We start from the raw sequence: 22876 nt of genomic DNA on the forward strand, positions 1-22876 counted from the left end.
AGGTAGGAAATCATGTTGTGAGGAGGATAAAAAGAATAGGATAAGTGAGAAGAAAGTGGAGTTAAGGTCACCAACAGATCAGGTTTGATGGGCCTGCTCCTATTTCTTATAATCTAATGATCTTTTTGAAACAGACGAGATTGAGGGGAGATTAATTCAGGTGTATAAACTAATGAGGGATGGAAAGTGTGGTTAAGGAGGACCAATTTCCCTTAGAAATGTTAATCATTCATGGGCATATTTGAAGTAATTGGTAAAGGGATTTGGCTGATGAAGTATAATGTGGGAAAATGCAAACTTGTTCCCTTTAGCAAGAGTAGAAAAATAGAATATTATTTTAATAGAGAGGCTGCAGAATGTTGTATTACAGAGGTATCCTTATAAACAATAAAAAAAATGCATCCAGGTACAGCCAATAATTAGGAAGAAAGATTGAATTTTGGTCTTTGTTGCAAGAAGCATGGAGAACTCTTGATACCTGGCAGGACAGGACATTGGTGAGATTGGAACTTGGGAGTACAGTGTACAGTTTTGATCTTCCTCAAGGAGAGAGATACTTGCATTGGAACCAGTTCAGAGAAAGTTCACCAGGCTGATACCTGTAATGAAGGAGTTGGCTTACAAAGAAAGATTAAACAGTTTGGGCCTATATCCTTTGGGAGTTTAGAGGCATGAGAGGTGATCTTATTAAAACATTTAAGATTCTAGGAGAGTTGACAGGCTAAATGGTGAGAGCATGTTTCTTCTTGTGAGGGAATCAAGGACTTGGGGGCACAATTTAAAGATAAAGGGGAAAATGTTACCATCTTGCCCACAACGAGAATCAGATCAGACAAGGGGCGGACTTTGGAAAGGCCCATCAGCCTCGGGTACAATTTTTCAGTTTCAGGGCAAGCGAGGCTGGAAAATCCCACCCATAGAGTCACCCAGTTAAGCCAGGGGTGAGGAGGAATTTCTTCTTTCAGGGTCTTTGGCATTCTTTTCCTCAGAGGAGGCTGAGTAATTGAATCTGCTCAAGGCCGAGTTAGACAGATTTTTGATCCACAAAAAAAGCCAAGGGCTACGGGGGAACAGGGAAGGAAATGGAGTTAAGGTCACAATCAGATCAAGCATGATCTTATTGAATGTTACAGCAGCTTTGATGGGCCTGCTCCTCTTTGTTATGATCTAATGATCTTTTTTGGGACAGAGGGGGCTGAGAGGAAAATAACTGAGGTGTATAAACTAATGAGGGACAAAATGGTGTGGTTAGGAGTGACCATGTTCTCTTGGTAGAGAGATTAATCATTCGAGGGCATGATTCGAATAAATTGGTAAAAGAGTTAGAGGTGGCTTGAGGAGAAATATTTTACCCAGATATTGGTGTGGAAGCTCACTGAGGCAGCTGAGCAAGAAACCCTCATTGTGAAAATGTATCCACAAAGTTATGGACCAAAGGTTGGAAAATGAATGGAAGTTGGATATCGCTTTGTTTTCATTCATGGGATGTGGGCATCGCTATTTGGGATGTATTTGTGACATAATCGCTCCTTAATTGAGTGATTTACTGGGATGTATCAGAGGTATTTAAGAGTCAACCACATTGGGTCTAGAGTCACATGTGGACCAGATGGCAAATTTCTTTCCCTAAAGGGCATTGGTGAACCAGATGGGTTTTTGCAGCCATTGGCAATAGTTTTGCAATCATTTAATCCAGATTTTCATTGAATTCAAACTTCACCATCTGCCATGGTGGGATTCTGACCTGGGGTTCTCAAAGCATTACTCTAGGTGTCTGGATTATGAGTCTAGGGATAATACCATAAAGTCATTGCCTCCCCTTTTTCCATCAGCACCCAAATGATAGGCCAAATGGCTTCCTTCTGTTTGGTAAATTTCTATAATCCTCCTCCCTATTTCTAACTGAATTATCCATGAATAGAACACTATCCTGACCTAAACACTGGTGCAAAACAGTATATAAGGGGCTGGGTGCCATCATTGGTCAATATTGTTAATTCACCAAAGATCCTTAGACAGTATCTTCCAAACCCACAGTCACTTCCATCTAGGAGGACAAGGACAGCAGATAAATGGGAGCACCACCATCTGCAAATTCCCCACCAGGCCATTTACTGACTTGGAAATATATTGATGTTTCTTTGTAGTCGCTGGGTCAAAATCCTGGAATTCCCTCCCTAATGGCATTGTGAGTCAACCCACAGAACATGGACTGCAGTGATTCAAGAAGGCAGCTCACCACCACCTTCTCAACGGCAACTACGGATGGGCAATAAATACTGGCCAGTCAGCAATGCCCATGTCTCATGAATGAATAAAAAAATTCCTATATCGCCTGGCTACAGAGGATGCTGTGTAAAAACAGTTTAAATACCTCTCATCCAGCTGCACAGGACACACTATTTCAGAGGAAATGATCTAAAATGGAGCACAAGTTGGAAATAAATTGATAATTTTGCTCAGAAATGCTGTGAAGATGGCAAGTATCAAAATGGAATGGGCAATGCCTTCCGCAGTCAGGAAAGGAATAAAGGAACAACAGTAGATTACTCAAATCTTCATATCTGTTCCTTCATTCAGTGAGACCATGTGTGACCTGTATTCTAACTCCATCTTTTGCTTCATATCCCTTTGAACTTTGCTACTCAATAACCTGTCAATCTTACTTTTAATATTACTAATTAATGTAATATTTCTTTCTTTTTGTGGGAGATTGTTCCATACTTTTAACAACCTTTGCAAGAAGAAGTATCTCCCAAATTCTCTCTGGAATGGACTGGCTTTGATTTCAAGATTTGAGCCCTTGTCATTTCACACCCCCTCCCCCATGCCCACCTCCTTACAACCACTCTCCTTTCCCTATTGACTGTTTGCTAAATCCCTAAAACTTCAAGGGGCTGAATGGCCTACTCGTTCCTTTGTTCTTGTAAGATGATACTAGTCACTTTCTTTGTTCTTGTAGGGCAGCACTAGTTACTTCCTTTGTTCTTGTGAGACGACAGTAGTTACTTATTTACAGTTAGAGCTCAAATAACCTTCTTGTATTTTCTACTAGCTAATAACAATATCCTAAGCAGAATCATTTGCTTTCAATTCCATGAGCTTTAATCTTTTAATCTTGGTGGCTTATTAAAGGTCTTTTGGAAGCTTATGTAGATAATATTTGCAGCCCTTTTCCTGTCTATTACTTTAGTTAGTCCCTGAAAACATTCCATTGGATCTTTTAGACATGATCTATCCTTTACCAATCCATATTTTGGATGTCTAATCAGCTCAAATTTCTCTGAACACTCTGCCGCACTGTCCTTAATTATTATTTCTAATAATTCCTCCACAATGGACATCCACTATTTCTACAATTTCTCAGATTTTCTTTCTCTGAAGATGCTTAAAATGATGGAGTAATATTTGCAATGTTCCAATTAAAAGGAACAATTCCAGAACCAAGGGTATTTGGAGATTACGAATGAAGAACATTCAATATCCTCACCTAATCCCTTTAAAACTCTGGTTAGGAAACTATCAGGTTCTGAGAACGTGTCAAACTTTAGTACTGTTACTTTCTCTGATACTATTTCCTTGATTATATTAACATTAGTAAGTTCTGTTCCTTCAGCCACTACAAATTTGTATCCTGATACTGATATATTGTACCACTCCTCAATTCTGAAGACCAACACAAAGCAATTACTCAAAAGATCTGCTGTTTACTTAATATTATTTACAATATTGCCCCCAATTTATATTTAAAGGGTCCTCATTATCTTTGACTACCATTTACCTTTGAATATAATTGTCATAACGTTTTGTGTTAATCCTGATATTCCTTCCAAAATTATTTTTGAATTTCCTTTTGAAGCACTTATCTTCCTACTTCCTTTTCTATTGTTTTAAAGAAAAAAATGCTGTCAAAGTTTTACATTTTACACTCATCAGGACAGATGCAAGAATGCTAAATTTCAAGTAATCACATCAAACTATAATATGTCTGAAAAGGATGCTGATTGGTTAGCAAGTCAACACTGATCGCTTTCTCTTCAGCAATGCCTCAAACAGAAGGGGACTACAAGCTCCACAAGCCTTTGGGCAATTTTTAAAAACTATTTTAGCAAAATGTGAACGTTGCCAGCAAGGCTCACATTTTTATTGCCCATTCCCAAATGCCCTTAGGAAAGTGGTGAGCTACCTTCCGGAACTGCTTAGTCCATGCAGTGTGGGTAAACCCACAGTGCTGTTAGAATGGGAGTTTCAGGATCTTGGCCCAGCAACAATGATGGAACTACAACATAGTTACAACAAAGGTGCAAGCCTTGAATAGGTGATTTCAGTTTGCAAAGATGGGCTCTTGCTTACATCAGTTCTAGAAAGTGGAAAAATAAGCCAAGTGATGAGCTTGACTGATTATCTTAAATTAGTTGTTCATGTGTCTATTAGTACACTCAGGACTTTCCAATAAGTGTTGCTCCATTGTGACTCACATTTAACAGTGAATGCTTTGTTTTGGACTGATTGAGTGAGGAGGATGTTATTTGATTTGATCAGCCAATCTTTGAGACATCTGGCCTATGTATCGGCATTGCACTGACATTGAAATTAATAAATGAAATTATCTGTTTGTATGGTAAACATAACCTTCAATGTTAGATGCGATTCTGAAATTTGACAGCACTTGCTGAACAATCCTGAGTTTGTTAATAACTATAACAATATATTTAATTTTATCAGTTGAACTCATAATGTGGCTCATTTGTACACATTCATATATAAGAACTCATTCTTTGCAATTAAAAGGAATATGATCAAGCTTCTCTCCTTCTCCGAATTACCCAGAGCCTTGGTGAGCCAGTGGTTCCCAACAACTTTGCCAGAGTGACCTTTCCAACCAATCAGCTATAAATTGTTGCAATAATTTGAAATGTGGTATTATTGTATTTGTCCTGATGTATGCAAGATGAAAAGCATCAGCAACATGTCTCCCTTTTCAGCAATACTCAAGGTCTGTTTTCCTTTGCTTTTTTTTTATATCTACCCTAGTCCTCTGGATCTACATCTTTCCTTGCACTTTTGTCTGCTCCTTTCTTTAATCATATGCTATTTCTTCCCTTTTTTGTCAATCATAGCCCAAAACCTTATTACTGGGAACTAAATACACTACGATTAGGCCAAGACTGAAATTTAGCCTGTGAGCAAGATAGTCAAATGTTAATATCCACACTAAAGAAGGGGAAAGGGTATCCATCTAGTACTATTGCCAACAATTTTGTTTAGGCCACATTCACATGACTTTTGGAAGGATAAGAGGACAACATTTTTTTTTATTATTCATTCGTGGGACGTGGGCGCTGCTTGTTGGTCAACATTTATTGCCCATCCCTAGTTACCCTTGAGAAGGTGGTGTGAGCTGCCAACTTGAATCACTGCAGTCCACATTCTGTGGGCTGACCCACAACGCCTTTAGGGAGGAAATTCCAGGATTTTGACCCAGCGACTGCGAAGGAGCGGTGATATATTTCCAAGCTAGGTTGGTGAGTGGCTTGGAGGGGAACTTACAGGTGGTGGTATTCCCATTTATCTCCTACCCTTGTCCTTGCAGATGGAAGTGGTTGTTAGTTGGAAGGTGCTGTCTAAGGATCTTTGGTGAATCGCTACAGTGCATCTTGTAGATTGTGCACACCGCTGCTACTAAGTGTTGGTGTTGGAGGGATTGAATGTTTGTAGATGTGGTGCCAATCAAGTGGGCTGCTTTGTCCTACATAGTGTCAAGCTTCCTGAATGTTGTTGGAGCTGCACCCATCCAGGCAAGTGGGGAGTATTCCATCACACTCCTGACTTGTGGCTTATAGGTGGCAGATAGGCTCTGGGGAGTCAGAAGGTGAGTTACTCACCGCAGTATTCCTAGCCTCTGATCTGTTCTTGTAGCCATTGTGTTTATGTTGCAAGTCCAGTATGAGTTTCTGGTCACTGGTAACTCCAAGGGTGTTGACAGTGGGGGATTCAATGATGGTTGTTACACCATTGAATGTTAAGAGGGGAGTGGTTAGAATGTCTCTTATTGGTTATGGTCATTGCCTGGCATTTGTGTGGCACAAATGTTATTTGCCACTTGCCAGCCCGAGCCTGGATATTGTCCAGATCCTGTTGCATTTGAACATGGACTGCTTCAGTATCTGAGGAGTCGCACATGGTGTTGAACATCATGCATGAACATCCCCACTTCTGACCTTTTGATGGAGGGAAGGTCATTAATGAAGCAGCTGAAGATTGTTGGGCCTAGGGCACTCCCCTGAGGGACTTCTGCAGAGATGTCGTGGAGCTAAGGTGACTGACTCTCCACAACCACAATTATCTTCCTATGTACCAGGTGTGACTCCAACCAGTGGAGAATTTGCCCCCGATACTCATTGATTCCAGTTTTGTGAGGGTCCCCTGATGCCACACTCGGTCGAATGCAGCCTTGAAGTTAAGGGTTGTCACTCTCACCACACCTCTGGAATTCAGCTTTTTTGTCCATGTTTGAACCAAAGCTGTGATGAGGTCAAGAGCTGAGTGGCCCTGGTGAAACCCAAATTGGGTGTCACTGAGCAGGTTACGCTGAGCAGATGCTGCTTGCTAACACTGTTGGTAACTCTTTCCATCACTTTACTCATGATTGAGAGTAGATTGATTGGGCAGTAATTGGCCAGATTGAATTTATCCTGCTTTTTGTATACAGGACATTTAGAAATTGTGAACAGATTAAAGGTTTTAAATAACCTAGTGCAACTGAAGTACATTATAAAAATATTTTGAGTATTAAAATTATTCTTTACGTTTACAATCAGTCTGAGGAAACGTGTTTAATTATTGATTTGTACTAATATTGGTGTTGCAATATTATGCTTCATATGAATTTACCTGCAGAGAAATAAACTCTGCAATCAAAAGGTCACAATTTAACTTACTTTCGCTCAACAGGAATAGTAAGATAAACTTCTACTCAGTTAAAATCAATATATAAATTGTGTTCACATTTTGAAGCTTATCTCTCCAGGAATCTAAGGAAATCTAAACCAAATGTTTCATAATTCTTCAGGAGTTATAGAGCAGCTTAGCCCTCAATTCTCCCATTCATTGAATAATGCTATTTGGCATTGGATAAAAAAAAAGACTTGCATCTACCACCTTGACAAAATTGAATGTGTGGCTGAATGACAATTTCCTCTTCCCTGGCTGCCAGTCAGCAATTGTTCTGTGTCATGGGAATAGGACCTGCATGGAAATGGCAGGACTAACAAGGGTCCATTTAACTGCTACCTCCCACAGACAGGTCAATGCATAGGTAGGGAGACTAGGAAGTCTCTTGTCTTTGATGTAGTATTGCTCAAAGGGATGCCAGAGATGGAAAAGGGACACAGCAAAGCCACAGGGATTGCTTTTTAACAATTAATAGAATGGGAGACTGGCATCTTGATGTTGCTTGTTGAGCTGGAAGATGAAAGATGCAGTTGTATGCATCCCTCCTCAAGTGAAAAATTACTTTGATGCAATGGAAAGCAGACCAGGTTACAGGGGTGCAAATGGATAACTTGTCATGAAGCAATGCCCCACTACTAAATTTGCTTTTATGAATATGAGAATTAAGCTAAATATGTAGATGAATTCTTAGGGAAAGGTAAGGAATATTTGTTTCTTTTGTGATTTGTTTTTGTGAAGCACTTTATTGACCTGGGAAAAAACCCAGTGGATTGTCACATTTTTACTGCACCTTATAATTCAAAATTCAAAAGCAGGATTTTTCCAATATTGTGTGACCACACAGCTCCCAGATCTGTAACCATATCTCTTGCCCTCCTAAAGTATAGCATAACATATTTACTGGGCGAACACAGTCCAAAGAAGGATCTGAAATCACACTGCGCTAATAGTTGACACACTTGTTTGAAATTCTACAGTTCATTTTGATGGAGGTATTAATTTTTTTAACCAGGTTTGTACATTTGTTACAACAGCACTTAATTGAATTTCACACAAAGGTGCTTTTCCAACAAATACCAAAATCACAGAGGGTGACTTCAACTCTGAAGTCTCACCATCAATATCCCTTATTTAAAACAAATATCAGGGAGTTAGTAAAGGAATTTGTTTAGATTTTTTTTTTGCCTTGCCTTTGATTTGGGAATTTGTTCCGTGCTGATAAAATTAGGGGGATACACTCGCTACTAGAGAAGGTGCATCATACAATTGGCTGCATTTGTGTCGAGGACCACAGGAAAGCCCAAGCAAGGAACTAAAAGTTAATAACTGAAGAGCATTGGCTATCTTTGGATTGGAGATTGCTACACAATCTATGATCGACCCATCATTCTTCACAGTTGTTCACATGCGTTGAAGTCCCAGCGTTGAAGAGCACTTGGATAAAGAAATGGATATTCTGGTGAAAATGGGAAACGGTATGCCTTCACCTGCTTTCTTAAATAATCCCTGAATAGGTGTTGCAATAAGATGAATAGCTAACTTATTCATACTGGGGAAAATGGAAACTGAACCATTGGGGTGACTTCGACCAGATCGGTGCTGGATCCAATGCTCTGGCAAGTCATATAATTAGGGCTTTAGACCAGGCTTTAACTAAATTGAGGTGGTTAGTGTTGGGATCATATAAGGGGGGATGTGGTAAATTAAAGGGAAAGGGCAAGGCAAGAGAGCAAGATGACAATAAATGTAATGATAATCTTATAAACATGAGAATGCATCAACAGAAAAGGCCAATCTCTGGGAAAATAGCAAAAAGGCAGAACTAAAACCTTGGTAATAAACTGCGCATAGCAGTTTAACAAAATAGATGAACTAACAGTTCAAATAGAAATAAATACATGTGCTCGCAAAGCCATTGCAGAGACATGGTTGCAAGGTAACAAAGGCTGAGGCCAGAATTCATGAGTACACGACATTTTTGGATGGAGACGAAGCTAGATAAAGGAGGGATAGCTCTGTTAATTAAACGTGACATTAGTACAGAAATGACAGATGGACGGCAAGGTGGAATAGTGGTTAGCACTGCTGTATCACAGTGCCAGGGGCTGGAGTTTAATTCCAACCTCGGGTGACTGTATGGAGTTTACACATTCACCTCGTGATGTGTGGGTTTCCTCCGGGTGCTCCAGTTTCATCCCACAATCCAAAGATGTGTGGGTTAGGTTGATTGGCCATGATAAATTTCCCCTTAGAAGCAGGGGGACTAGTTGAGTAAATACGTGGGGTAACAGGGATAGGGCTTGGGTTGGCTGTTTGTCAGTGAATAGTCAATGGGCTGAATGGTCTCCTTCTGTATTGTAGGGATCCATGATTCTATGAGGTGGACTTAATTCTAAATATGAAGATATAGAATCAGTTTGGATAAGAAATAGGAAAAATAAGAAGCTAGATATGGGAGTCCTTTGTAGATTCCCCAAAAATGAATATAGGACAGTACAATAGAGTATGCAGGAAGAAATAATGGGGGCTTGTAAGAAGGGTATTTGTATAATCATAGGTGAATTTAATCTGCATATAGATTGAATGAAACAGGTTGGCAGAGGTAGCCTGGATGAAGAGCTCATGGAGTGTTTTCAGAACAGTTTTCTAGGGCAGCACATTCTAAAGTCAACCAGAGAACAGGCTTTTCTAGACTTCATAATGTGCAATAAGATTGGCTAAATTAAATAACTCATAGTGAAGGAGCCTGCAGGCATAACATCATAACATTAATATTCAGAATAAGCATATTTCTACAATAAAAGGAAGTTGCAGATAGAGCATATAAGTGCACAAAGATAAATAGCAGGTCAGACATTTGGTCAGAATGTAAAGAATGTCAGAGAATGACTGAAGGGTTAATCAGGAAATGATTAGAGTATGAGAGGAAGCAGGCTATGAATGGAAAGAGTGTCTGTCGGTATTAAAAAAGGTCTATAAAATAATGAGGGGCACAGATCAGCTAGATAGTCAACATATTTTCGCAAAGGTAGGGAAGTCTAAAACTAGAGGGCATAGGTTTAAGATGAGAGGGGAGAAATGTCCAGAGGGGCAATTTTTTCACAGAGGGGTGCTTGTATGAAACAAGTTGCCACAGGTAGTAGTAGAGGCGGGTACAATTTTGTCTTTAAAAAGCATTTAGACAATTACATGGGTAAGATGGGTATAAAGGGATATGGGCCAAATACGGGCAATTGGGTTTAGCTTACTAATTAAAAAGGGAAGCATGGACAAGTTGGGCCAAAGGGCCTGTTTCCATGCTGTAAACCTCTATCACTCTAATTAAAAAGGATGAGAGGAAGCAAAGTGCAGATTGGTCCTAGACAGAGTGACAGTGGGAAGTTAATAGTACAAAATAAGGAAATGGCAAATTAAATGAACAAGGATTTTGCTTCTGTTTTTACTGTAGAAGGTACAAAACATATTCCAGTAACTTCCATAAATCAGGGGCTTATTAGAAGAGAGGGACTTGGTGGAATTACAATTACTGTGGCAAATGAATGGAGCCACAGATTTACAAGTCTAGGGCCTCAAAAGAGATGACATGGAGATGCCGGCGTTGGACTGGGGTGGGCACAGTAAGAAGTCTGACAACACCAGGTTAAAGTCCAACAGATTTATTTGGTAGTACAAGCCACTAGCTTTTGGAGTCTCGCTCCTTCTTCAGGTGAGTGAGGTGTTCTGTTCACAAACAGGGCAAATACAGATGCAAACTCAATTTACAAGATAATATTGGAATGTGAGTTTTTACAGGTAATCAAGTCTTAAAGGTACAGACGATGTGAGTGGAGAGAGGGCCAAGCACAGGTTAAAGAGATGTGTATTGTCTCTAGCCAGGACAATTAGTGAGGTTTTGCAAGCCCAGGCAAGTCACAGGAGTTACAGAGTGTGACATGAACCCAAGATCCCAATTGAGGCTGGTCTCATGTGTGCGGAACTTGGCTATCAGTTTCTGCTCAGCGATTCTGCATTGTGTGTTGTGAAGGCTGACTTGGAGAACGCTTACCCAAGGATCAGCAGTTGAATGCCCGTGACTGCTGAAGTGTTCCCTGACTGGAAGGGGACATGCTTGCCTGGTGATTGTCGAGCAGTGTTCGTTCGTCCGTTGTCATAGCGTCTGCATGGCCTCCCCAGTGTTCCATGCCTCGGGATATCCTTTCCTGCAGCGTATGAGGTAGACAACGTTGGCCGAGTTGCAACAGTATGTACCATGTGCCTGGTGGATGGTGTTCTCATGTAAGACGATGGCATCCATGTTGCCAACCCAGCATGTCTTGCAGGGATGGCTGTGGCAGGGTTGCATGGTGTCATGGTCACTGTTCTCCTGAAGGTTGGATAGTTTGCTGCAGACAATGGTCTGTTTGAGGTTGTGTGGTTGCTTGAAGGGGGGATGTGGGAATGGCCTTGGTGAGATGTTCCTCTTCATCAATGACATGTTGAAGACTCTGGAGAAGATGGCGTAGCTTCTCCACTCTGGGAAAGCACTGGACAACGAAGGATACTCTGTCCACCATGTCCCGTGTTTGTCTTCTGAGGAGGTCGGTACGGTTTTTTGCTGTGGCATGTCGGAACCATCGATTGATGAGTCAAGCACCGTATACCATTCTTACGAGGGCATCTTTCAGCATTTGGAGGTGTCTGTTGCGATCCTCCTCATCTGAGCAGATCCTGTGTATACGGAGGGCTTGTCCATTGGGGATGGCTTCTTTAATGTGTTTAGGATGGAAGCTGGAGAAGTGCTGAGGTGACCGTCCCTGATGGAGACGCACGTGTCCAGGAATGCAACCGATCCCGGAGAGTAGTCCATGGTGAGTCTGTTGGCGGGATGGAATTGTTGATGTCATCATATAGTTGTTTCAATGATTGTTTCCCATAAGTCCAAAGGAAGAAAATGTCATTGATGTATCTAGTGTATAGCATTGGTTGAAGGTCCTGTGCGGTGAAGAGGTCTTGTTCGACCCTGTGCATAAAGATGTCGGCATATTGAGGTGCGAACTTGGTCCCCATGGCTGATCCATATGTCTGGATGAAGAACTGGTTGTTGAAGGTAAAGAGGTTGTGGTCCAGGATGAAGCAGATGAATTGTAATATTGCGTCTGGAGATTGGCAGTTGTCGGCATTGAGTACTGAAGCAGTTGCAGCAATGCCATCATCGTGGGGGATGCTGGTATAGAGTACCGAGATATCCATGTGATGAAGAGTGCTCCTAGTTCAACAGCTCCATGTGTACTGAGTTTCTGTAGGAAGTCCGTAGTGTTGTGACAGTCACCAGGCAGAAGTGTTCTCTTCCTGTTGGGGAACACTTTAGCAGTCACAGGCATTCAGCCTCTGATCTTCGGGTAAGCGTTCTCCAAGGCGGCTTTCACGACACATGACAGCGCAGAATCGCTGAGCAGAGACTGATAGACTAGTTCCGCACACATGAGGACGGCCTCAATCGGGAACTTGGGTTCCTGTCACATTATCTGTAACCCTCATGACTTGCCTGGGCTTGCAAAATCTTGCTTACTGTCCTGCCTGGAGACAATACATACCTTTTTAACCTGTGCTTGGCCCTCACTCACATTGTCTGTACCTTTAAGACTTGATTATCTGTAAAGACTCGCATGCTAACCATTATTTTGTAAATTGAGTTTGTGTCTGTGCATGCCCCCTGTTTGTGAACACAACTCCTCACTCACCTGAAGAAGGTGCAAAACTCCGAAAGCTTGTGCTGCCAAATAAACCTGTTGGACTTTAACCTGGTGTTGTGAGATTTCTTACTGTGCTCAAGAGAGGTGGCCAAGGGGATAGTAGGTGCGTTGGAGTTAATTTTCTAAAATTCACTGGATTCTGGGTAGATGTCATCAGACTGGAGAGTAGCAAGTGCAATCCCTCAATTGAAAAAGGGGGGGAGGCAGAGAAGAGGAAACAATAGGCCAGTTAGCTTGACATCTGGATCATGGAAGGTGCTGGAATCAATCATTAAGGAGGTTATAACTGAGAACTTAGAAAAACTCAATGTAATCAGTAACAGTGAACATGGTTTTGTGAAAGAGAAATTATATTTCACCAATTTACCAGTCCCAATTGAATCTCTCACCCTGCCACGAATATTTCATTCCGGGGATTTAGACTAATTCCCCATGTTCGGGGAGCTAGCGGAAGACTTCACCAGAATTAAGGGGAACAATCGGGGCCTGCCAGGCAGCGGGGAGTGGTGCCCCCTCAGCATGGGTGCCCTGGCAGTGCCAGCCTGTGACCTCTGGCATTGCCCAAGGGTAGTACAGTAAAAAGTCTGACAACACCAGGTTGAAGTCCAATCGGTTGGGCTTAAACCTGGTGTTGTCAGACTTTTTACTGTGTTTACCCCAGTCCAACGCTGGCATATCCACATCATTGCCCAAGGGGGAAGTGCCCATGCCCTGGGGGCTCCAGGCATTGGGCAGTGCCAAGGCAGTGGGGCCTACTGTGGGCAGAGCCTATGGATAATCAGTGGAGCTGGGAGGGGGTTCTGCTACCACTCTAATTGGGATCAGACTGGAATGGAAGGATGGCAGTGATTGGGACGAGTTGGTGGGAGGGAGTGGTCTGCTGGGAGGGGCCTGCCCCCCGGGGCGGGGGGTCTGACTCCGGGGCAGTCAGCGGAGGTGGGAGCGGAGTCTGCTGGGGTGAGGAGGGTGGGGCGATCACCACTGCTGGAGGGGATTGGGTTGGACATCTGGGGCGTGGGGGAGGAGGGGTTCAGGTCAGGCCTGGGAATTGCTGTAGGAGCTGCGATTGGGCCATGGGGTCTGGAAGGGCAGCATTGTGGCGGTCCCAGGCTATCCAGTGATCAAGCTTGTCAGCAAACAGGGAGATTGACAGATCGGGCCACTATGCACGCGCAGAGTTTCAGAACTTTCAGACTCTGGTGCGAATAGGCCCCGCCCCCCTGTGTTTTTAATAATATTCATAACTGGGATTTCTGCAGTGCACAGAGTGCGGAGATTCAGGTGAGAAGCTAAACTGACAAAACAGTCGGGATTTAGAACAGTTTTCCCGCTAATTTTGCACTTTTGGGAAAATCGAGGCCGATATTTCTTCTTCTGGATGAGTCCAGAATTAGGGGGTATTATTCTTTTGGGATAGAAATGAGGTTCTTTTTCCTCTAAGCATTGTGTGACTTTGGAATTCTCTACCTCAGAAGATGATGGAATGGTTTATTGAACACTTAGATTCCTGTTAGACAAGAGAATCAAAGATTATCAGGGATAGATGGGAATGTGAAATCTGAAACACAAACAGATTAGCCATGATCTTAATGAATAGCAACGCAGGCTTGAGGGACTGAATGGCTTACTTCTGCTCCTTTTTCATATGGTTGAATTTCACATTCAGTTTGTGAGTGAGAAGAGTGGGTCTAAGACTGTTGTGAGAGTATGAAAACAGGACTGGCTAAAGTGACATGGAAATGGAGCATTGAAGGGAATATTTTGCAACATTCAGCAAAGACATATTCAAGTGTGAAAGAAACATTCTACTAAAAAGATGCACCATATGTGGCTGAATAAGGAATGAAATTGAAAGAAAAAGCACACAATTGTGCAAAGATTAGTGGAAGGTCAAAAGGTTGAACTGAAATTAAAAACTAGCAAAGAATGACTGGAGAAAAATAAGGAGGAAAAAATTGGTCCTCTCGGCCAATTCCCTTCAGGTGCAAGGGAGGAGATTTGTTTCTGTCAGAGGATTGTTCGTGTGTGGGATTCTCTTCCTCAGATTGCAGTGAAGACAGGGTCATTGAATTGAATATTTTTAAGACCGGACTAGATAGAATCTTGATTAACAAATGGAATCAGAGTGATTGGGGATAGACAGGAAAATAGCATTCAGCCACAGTCAGTTCTTATCAAATGGTGGAACAGTCTAACCTGCCTTTGGCAGGTAGAATCCCTCTCTAGACCAACAGAGAATGCCAATCTATGAGCCTCAAGCAGGAACCGGGGTGGGTATGCCAGTAAAATTTTCGCAGAGGGATCGAATGGCCTATTCCTGCTCCTAATCGGTATGTTTGTACATGTGCTCATATGTAAATATTCTTACCTTTTTTGCAAGTTATATATTCAATCATTTATGAACTTCTTCCTTTCAAACATTCAGATTTTGAGCCAATTTAAAAAGTTCCTTCCTATTTGAAACTAATAATGTCTGAGGGAAATGGACTCCTTACATACCACAACCATTTCAGTAAGCCAAATAGATGATTCTGTCTACTTGCATTGATTTAGCTTCACCCTGCTTGATACTCAATCTGAGTTGGATGAGGCTGTTGTATAAACTCACAAGTTCAACAAATTTACTTCAAAACTCAGTCGAGGAAAAATATGGTGATTAAGCTGTGTAAAGCCCTCATCATTGGATATTCAGAAAATTTCTCCCATTGTTTTTATATATCAAATTTTATATCTTAATGTGTAATCATCCACAGCTGGCCTGCTAATAATCCTCCCAACAGTTTAGTTCTATTGTGAAACACTCATGAGATTCCTCTGTTTTTAAATGGTCTTAACTACAAAATTGCTGCCACCAATGTGATCATTAGTGAGATTCCACCCTTTCATTGCATTTTTCTTTCTCTGACCAACCTCCAGACTGAATTGAGAGAAGCGAAAACCCAATCTCACTCAATGTTACTTTAAATGCCGGGCACTAAGGAATTCATAAATGCAGCTTTGGCTGATTCTGTCTCCAGTCTGTGTTCCCTGTCTGGAAAGCGATTTTAAAAAAAATGAATAGATATGGAGCAAATTTCTTTGCACATCAGATGAGGTTTTTAAATTTTTTTTTCAAATTGACAGATTTATCAGAAACTAAGCATCTTGAAGTGAGCAAAGAAAGCTGGGCTGCATACAGATGAGAGCTAAGGGTGATTGGGTTAGGCAGTAAGATCAAAGTGTGATAGTATTCACAGGTCTGCGAAAGCTGGGAAATGTTGCAAGGGAGTCATCTTTTCCCTGATGACTTTTCTCAGCCAATTTTCTACCCTTGCCAACTCCTTTTCTCTTCTCACAGAATTGATTCCTTGTTAGGGATGGTTCCGTAAACATTTTCTGCCCTCTGGTAGATTGGCAGGTGGCAATAGTTCATGCTTGAGTCATGCTGCTGAGCATCATTAGGCTATTTTATAGGAGGTTATCTGATCCTTCCCACATCCATTGGGCATATTTTTAAGAGGGATCACTGGACACCTGTTGATTAACCCTCCCTGACCCAGGCACAATATAATTATCTCACAATTGCACACAAAACTCAAACTGACATTTAACTCGATTATGCATCAGCTTACAAATGGTGAAAAGAACATTACTAAATAATTGAAAATTTCTAGTTTTCTATAAATATGGCGAAAGGAATCACAAGGAGAGAAAATAAGCAATTTTAAAAGTTCAGATAATACCATTATTTAAATATTTGCACCAAATTAAACATAATTCTTTATCATAGGTTATTTACAGGGAGATTGATGGTAAGTCTCCCCTTCAATTCAACAATATTAAGCATCATTGAAACATTGTAAAAATCAGACAGTAGTATAACACACATTGCAATTATTACACACATTAACCTTTAGGCCAAAAGGAAAGTAAGATGAGAACAGTAATGTTTAGGAGAATGAGTGATATATGGGATGAGATTAAGAGTGAAGTAAAGGGAGTGAGTTATGAGTGTGAAGAACAAATGAGAAACAAGGCAACAAATCCCAACACAAAGAAAGAAAATGTTAGAATGAGGACAGTTCCATCCCTTGAGGTCAGACCTGGACAGTGGTCAGTCCCGACAAACCAAGCCAGAACTGAGATTGCAGCCTAGCGGAACAACCCTACAGGTGAGCATTATGAAGCTTTGAAGAAGGCTAATATACGGTCAGCTAGAGCTACTGTCTTAGTTAATAATGGGGGTTTCTTGTGTGAGTTCTGCGGCAGCCTATTTGAAGGTTGCCATTTCTCTAGATGCTGGGTCAAGTGTCAGCCTCCTTCATGAGAGTGACTTTGAAACAGTGATTGAAGACAGGAGAAATGTGCTGGATTTTGTATTTAAAGTACAGTATTATACTGTATCGGGTTGAATTGGGTTGGGAAAATAGTTGGGTCTGATAGACTGTCCTATTCTTTGGTTGTTGAAACAGGAGAAGAAAATTGAGCTTTGGCTTTGTCACGGGAGTTACAAGGAGGATGTGTGAAAGTGCGCAAGTAGAAAGCAAAGGTCGGAAAGGAGAATAGAGGGAGAATCTTGGAGAACAGCTAAAATCAAGAGGCCAAATTATACAGTCTTCATTTTCCTATAAAAGAATTGAAACTTACTATTACAGGGCTGCTTATTGCATAATCTTCCTTCTTCTGAAATTCCTTCACAAACAAACCCTTCCTCTAACTGGGAATGGCAGGTCCTGCTTCGGGTCTGCAATCCACCCCCACACGGCTTGGTACAGTCACCCCAAGACGACCAGGCATTCCAGCCACCTAGTCAAGAACCAGAGATGTGTGAGATACAGGACTTTTGTTTTTTTTGTAATTTCCCGGCGCTTCTAAGCTACATTTGCTAACTACAATCAAGCCTACAAGAACAAATGAATGCATCATGCAATGAGCTTTACCTATGGGGCCAATGAAGCAGTCCGCTTCTAGGCCCCGTCCCTCTCTCCTTCCCTCTGCTCATTAGCCCACAGTCAGCGGTATTCCTGTCAAGGAGGAGTACCTGCTGACTGTTATCATGGCACAAACAGAAAAGGATGTATTTGGAGCACTTTGGAGGTGGACCAGGTTTCTGTGCTTGCAATCAGTACAGAGAGTTTTCACGTTGAGGCCTCCAATTGTTCAATCATCCTTTGGTAGAAGTTACTCTCAATTGTTGAGTGGAAATAGTTGAGGCTCAATTGAGGATACCTGAAAGGTATTGTAATGTCATTTTTTTGACTGGACCACAAGGTTGGTGGAGAGGGGAAATAAGTAACAAAATAAAGTAAGTAACGAAAAGGCTCAAAAAAAACTAAACAAGGAAATTAAATATGGAAGTGCAAAAAGTAAATCTTTATAGTGTAATATAAAGGCAAATAATGATTTTTTTGCTACTGTCTTTGCAACAAAAAATATATGTAAGAGAAAGATGAGAGGATCAAAGCACAAGGGGAGCCATTGTTTCCTCCGCCAATCGTTAACTTGTCGAGACAGTGCACAGCCGCATTCATTATCGCTTGCATCATGCATACTTAATAAAGAAAAGTTCTGGTTGGTTGACAACTGTGCAAACACACACATTAAATGAATGATGTCGGCAGTTTCATCACCTTGCATTGGTTTGTGTTCAAGCGATGCTTAAAACCAACTAATTCCTTAGATAGCTACACAATGAATCACAGGGAGATTACTGAAAGAGGAGGAAGTGTATAATGACATTAAACTGCAAAGCCCACCAAAACAAAATGCAAATAGGCCTGTGCAGTCTCCCTCCAAGAAGTTGGATTCTCTTTCAGCAACTCACTGCCATCAGGCCAGCAAGTCTGCAAATAAAATGTCTTCAGTGATAAGTAGTTTTTAAATCTCATTTCAGTCAAATATTAGATTGCAGAAGCACCAATAAATAATGGAACTTAGGCGAAGGCAACAGCATCTTGGTTGTGGAAAAATAAAGTCATTACCTCCAGAAAGAGAACAGGAGGAAAAGAAGCAAACAAAGGGACGACAGGAGGCTGGGAGCCCAAGCTGAGTGAAAGAGGCATCAGAGAACAAAGAGTAAAGTGCATTCAAGAGAGTAGAAGAAAGGCTGGAATAAGAGCTGTGAGGGAAAGAAGGAGAGAGGGGAGACACATCTTTGTCACAAATAAAAGAGAGTTGAGCAAGTGAAGGAGATAGTAAGCAAAAAGATCAGTTAATAGATAGGTTAAGAATGCAAAAGAATCAGAGGCCCAAATGGGATAAGTGTTTGACAGGTATAAAGGCAGGTGCAAGATATAGCAAACACCAACAGCACAAAAAGAAACAGCAAAATATGGAATCAATTGATATTTCTCTTTTTATTCATTTGTAATATGTAGGCATTGCTGGCAAGACTAACATTTATTGTCCATCCCAAATTGCTCTCAAAGGTGGTGGTGGAACATCTTCTTCAATAGAACTGAGTGGCTTGATAAGCCACTTCAAAGGACAGTTAAGAATCAGCCATACGACTTTGGACCTGGAATCACAAATAGGCCAGACTAGCAGATATCCTTCTCGAAAGGACATCAGTGAATTTTGATGGGCTTTTACAACAATGCTGCAGTTTCATCCTTAGCTTTTTGTACCAAATTTATTTTGTTAATGTTTCCCAGCTTCCCTGGTAGAATTTGAATTTGCGTCCCCAGATCCAGACCTCCGATTACCAGACTGCTAACATAACTACTAATCTACCATATCCCGACTGGCAAATTCATGAGAGGCAAGCACAGAGTAAGACATCAAGATCAGCAAAGGAAAGGGCAAGCAAAATACTGAAATATCAATACTAGTCAGGGAAATCAAGACTGTGGATTTCTTTCACCCACTGAATGCGACAAGAAAGAAACTGGGGTATGAGTTAATCTGACCAGTTCCACAATTTGGCCAGGGACCAATTTCACCCCCAGCTAATCTAATGCCAACATATTTCATCAAGTCTAAAACCAGACAGGAGGAAGAAAGAAGATCTCCATATGGTAACAATGAAATCTCATTGACAATCTTACTCAGCATTGTTAATTATTAATCTCATCATCATCATCAGACAGAGGATGTTGAAAAATAACACAATTCTTACATATCAATCTTACAAATCAAGACTGTCGATATAAGAAAGGAGGAAGGCAGGCATGGAGAAATATTGCAGTTGGTAAGACAAACATTTGGAAAGGACAGAGATTAAGAACAGTGATTCAGATAAGGACAGGTAAGAGGAAAAACAATTAAAAAAGCACATTCTTCTATTCAGAATCTAATGATGACATTAAACATGCATCCATATATTTCAAACTTATATTCATAAAATTAAACCAGATCCTTAAAGCACACAAGGTCCAGTAGTTACTGAATCATTACTAAAATACCATTCCACAAGTTAGATTCAATGTCATTTTTCACTTGTTTTGACATTAAAAAGCAGTGCTTGGACACATGAAGCTATCAATTAGAAATATTTGTTGAAAACACAAGTGAGTTGTTTCTGAAGTTTGAGAATGTCCCCAGAAAGGGAGTAGTGCACCATTCCCGGAGATACTGCAATACCGGTCTGATACGTAGAGTGGACAGAGCAAGCCCCTATTCCATCTCCCTACTCCAAAAATCAATTTAATATATGGTCCCCAGATAAGGGACGTATCGGATATTAAACTGATAAGAACAGATACTACACTTGATCTTAGCCAAAAAGCCGAGAAGTGATGAAGATAGGATACCAAGAGGTGGTTGCAGTTCTAGAAGGAATTGACTAACCATAGTCCAATGGAAATAAAATATATTGGAGGCAGCACAAACTTAGCTTTGATTTTCAGAATATTGTCACACTAACTTAGAACAACAAGCTTACAGTTATATTAATGCTAATAATGGACGAGAGTTGTACATTAGCCTCATCTTATTTCTGCCTCACAGTAAATTTGACATGTAATATATATATATCATAAAGGTGTGGATTTTATTATTGCGGAGATAAAGTGCACATGCACTTCATCAATATTTGGGAATTTAAAAAAAAAATCAGGTTTAAAACAGAGCAAGAGCAATATCAGTCTTTGATGGAAGTGTAAAATGGGCAGTAGAGAATTAACAGCCCATTTCTTTCACCCACTGAATGTGACAAGAAAGAAACTGGGGTATGAGTTAATCTGACCAGTTCCACAATTTGGCCAGAGACCAATTTCACCCCCAGCTAATCTAATGCCAACATATTTCATCAAGTCTAAAACCAGACAGGAGGAAGAAAGAAGATCTCCATATGGTAACAATGAAATCTCATTGACAATCTTACTCAGCATTGTTAATTATTAATCTCATCATCATCATCAGACAGAGGATGTTGAAAAATAACACAATTCTTACATATCAATCTTGAACTGCCTGTTTATGCAGGTACCCCGTTAGAAATATTATACTCTCCTGGCTAAAACTGGATGGGGAGCAAACCTAAGCTAGAAAATGATAACACACTGGCACTATTCTATCTTTTACCAAGCCATGTACAAAACTCCAACTGACCACCAACAGAAAGTGGAATCATTTTCACCTAACCCACTCAGCAGTAAACTGGTGAATCAGATCTATTGACTGGTTTACACCTGGCATGAATTGACTTCCAATTAATTTGATTCCAATAACTTCCTGCCAGGTGGAAGTGGGTAAAATTGGCTAAAATTGCACCCTACGATTCCACTAGCTTTTTATGTTTATTTTAATCTCTCTCAAGCTCTATTAATATCGCTCCAGCCTTGTTGGACTCATTGAACCAAACTACAAACAGAAAATGCAATGCCCTCCTGGCTTAACTGATTAAATTGCACCAGGGGATTGTCTTTGTATCCCCATCTTCTTCAGCACCTAAAGACAGGGGTTAGCAAAACTAAAATTGCAAAATAAGTAACTGAAGTGTTGTCAATTCATCCCAATCTTCAGGCAGCTCCTGCTAGAGCAATAGCAAATAAAATATCAACCCAGGTCAGTTAACACTGTTATAATGCTCTGACGAAGGGTCATCTAGACTCAGAATGTTGGCCCTATTCTCTTTCTACAGTTGCTGTCAGACCTGCTGAGATTTCCCAGCATTTTCTGTTTCCGCGACATTGTTACAATCCCTAGCATAATTTTTATCGCTGTCTATATTGGGTCTGCCAATTGGGGGAAATGGTAGCATTGTGTAATGTCACTGGAATCTGATGTAGGAGACTCAGGCTATTGTTCTGAGAACATGGATTCAAATGTCATGTCAGTTGATGGAATTTACACTCAATTAATAATATCTGGAATTGAAAGTTAATTTCAGTAATGGTGACCATAAAACTATCATTAATTGACATAAAAGCCCATCCAGTTCATTAATGTCCTGGAGGGAAGGAAATCTGCCATTCTCACCCCTTCTGGCTTACATGTGACTCCAGACCAATAGCAATGTGGCTGACTCTTAAGTGCCTTCTGCAATGGCCTCACAAACCATTCAGCTCATGAGCAATGGGCAACAAATGATGGACTTGCCACTGATGCCCACAATTCTTCAAAGATCAAAGAGAATCCCTTTTCCTATGCAAAAAATATGGGTGACAGAGGCAAGGAAGTGGCTAGTTTGACTGGAAATGGAAGACATCCTTAGCAATATTGAGCAAAGATTAGAGGTAGACTGAGCATTCATTTTACTCCTGTTGTGTGTTTTGAGTCTGAAAGGCTTTGAATCTTTCATTTTCTTGCCGTTGTAGGCTCTGATAAACTGCTGTTGCCATCCACTCCTTAAGCATCTATCAGTTCCCTTCAAGGTGCTCCTGCAGGCCTATCAATATCAATTGCTCACAAAAGTTCTCAGCTCCCATGTCAGTGAGGTGCCTAAAAGGAGTGGCTGGCAGTTCAGCAAATCCTTTCAAATGAGGTTCAGCCATGAAAAGTGCTTGACCGGTATGCCACATTTGCTGTGCCTACCTCCAGGTACCACCCAATTCAGGCTGTGTTCAAAATTCATAGTTCAAAAGTCCCCAGGCTGGTTCCAGGTCAATGTTCAGTCAGTGCAACTTGGCTTGGATGATGGTAGAGAACCTTAGCATCATTATCAGTGTCCCTGAGTTTATGAGGCAAAACTAGGTGCTCCTGACCCTATCTTTATAATGAGCCCTTCTAGAATGTGTCATGCATGGGTTTGAGCACTGGTGATAACTGTA

General features: G+C 41.0%; 1 protein-coding gene and 1 non-coding gene across 2 annotated transcripts in view; both read right to left on the reverse strand.

Annotated features, from left to right (window-relative positions):
• The window catches only part of LOC145346393 (adhesion G protein-coupled receptor B1-like), a 299285-nt gene that overhangs the window by 114405 nt on the left and 162004 nt on the right, over positions 1-22876 (reverse strand). The window contains exon 2 of the mRNA XM_080193550.1: positions 17313-17471. Within this exon, the coding sequence (XP_080049676.1) occupies positions 17313-17471 (159 nt within the window). The remainder of the gene's footprint in view (positions 1-17312; positions 17472-22876) is intronic.
• LOC145347138 (U2 spliceosomal RNA) lies at positions 20213-20403 on the reverse strand. The gene has a single exon (XR_013887793.1). It is a non-coding gene; the product is annotated as a U2 spliceosomal RNA (small nuclear RNA).

The sequence above is a fragment of the Carcharhinus amblyrhynchos genome, chromosome 8 (assembly GCF_965287045.1).
Source record: "Carcharhinus amblyrhynchos chromosome 8, sCarAmb.v2.hapA, whole genome shotgun sequence".
Lineage (NCBI taxonomy): Eukaryota > Metazoa > Chordata > Chondrichthyes > Carcharhiniformes > Carcharhinidae > Carcharhinus > Carcharhinus amblyrhynchos.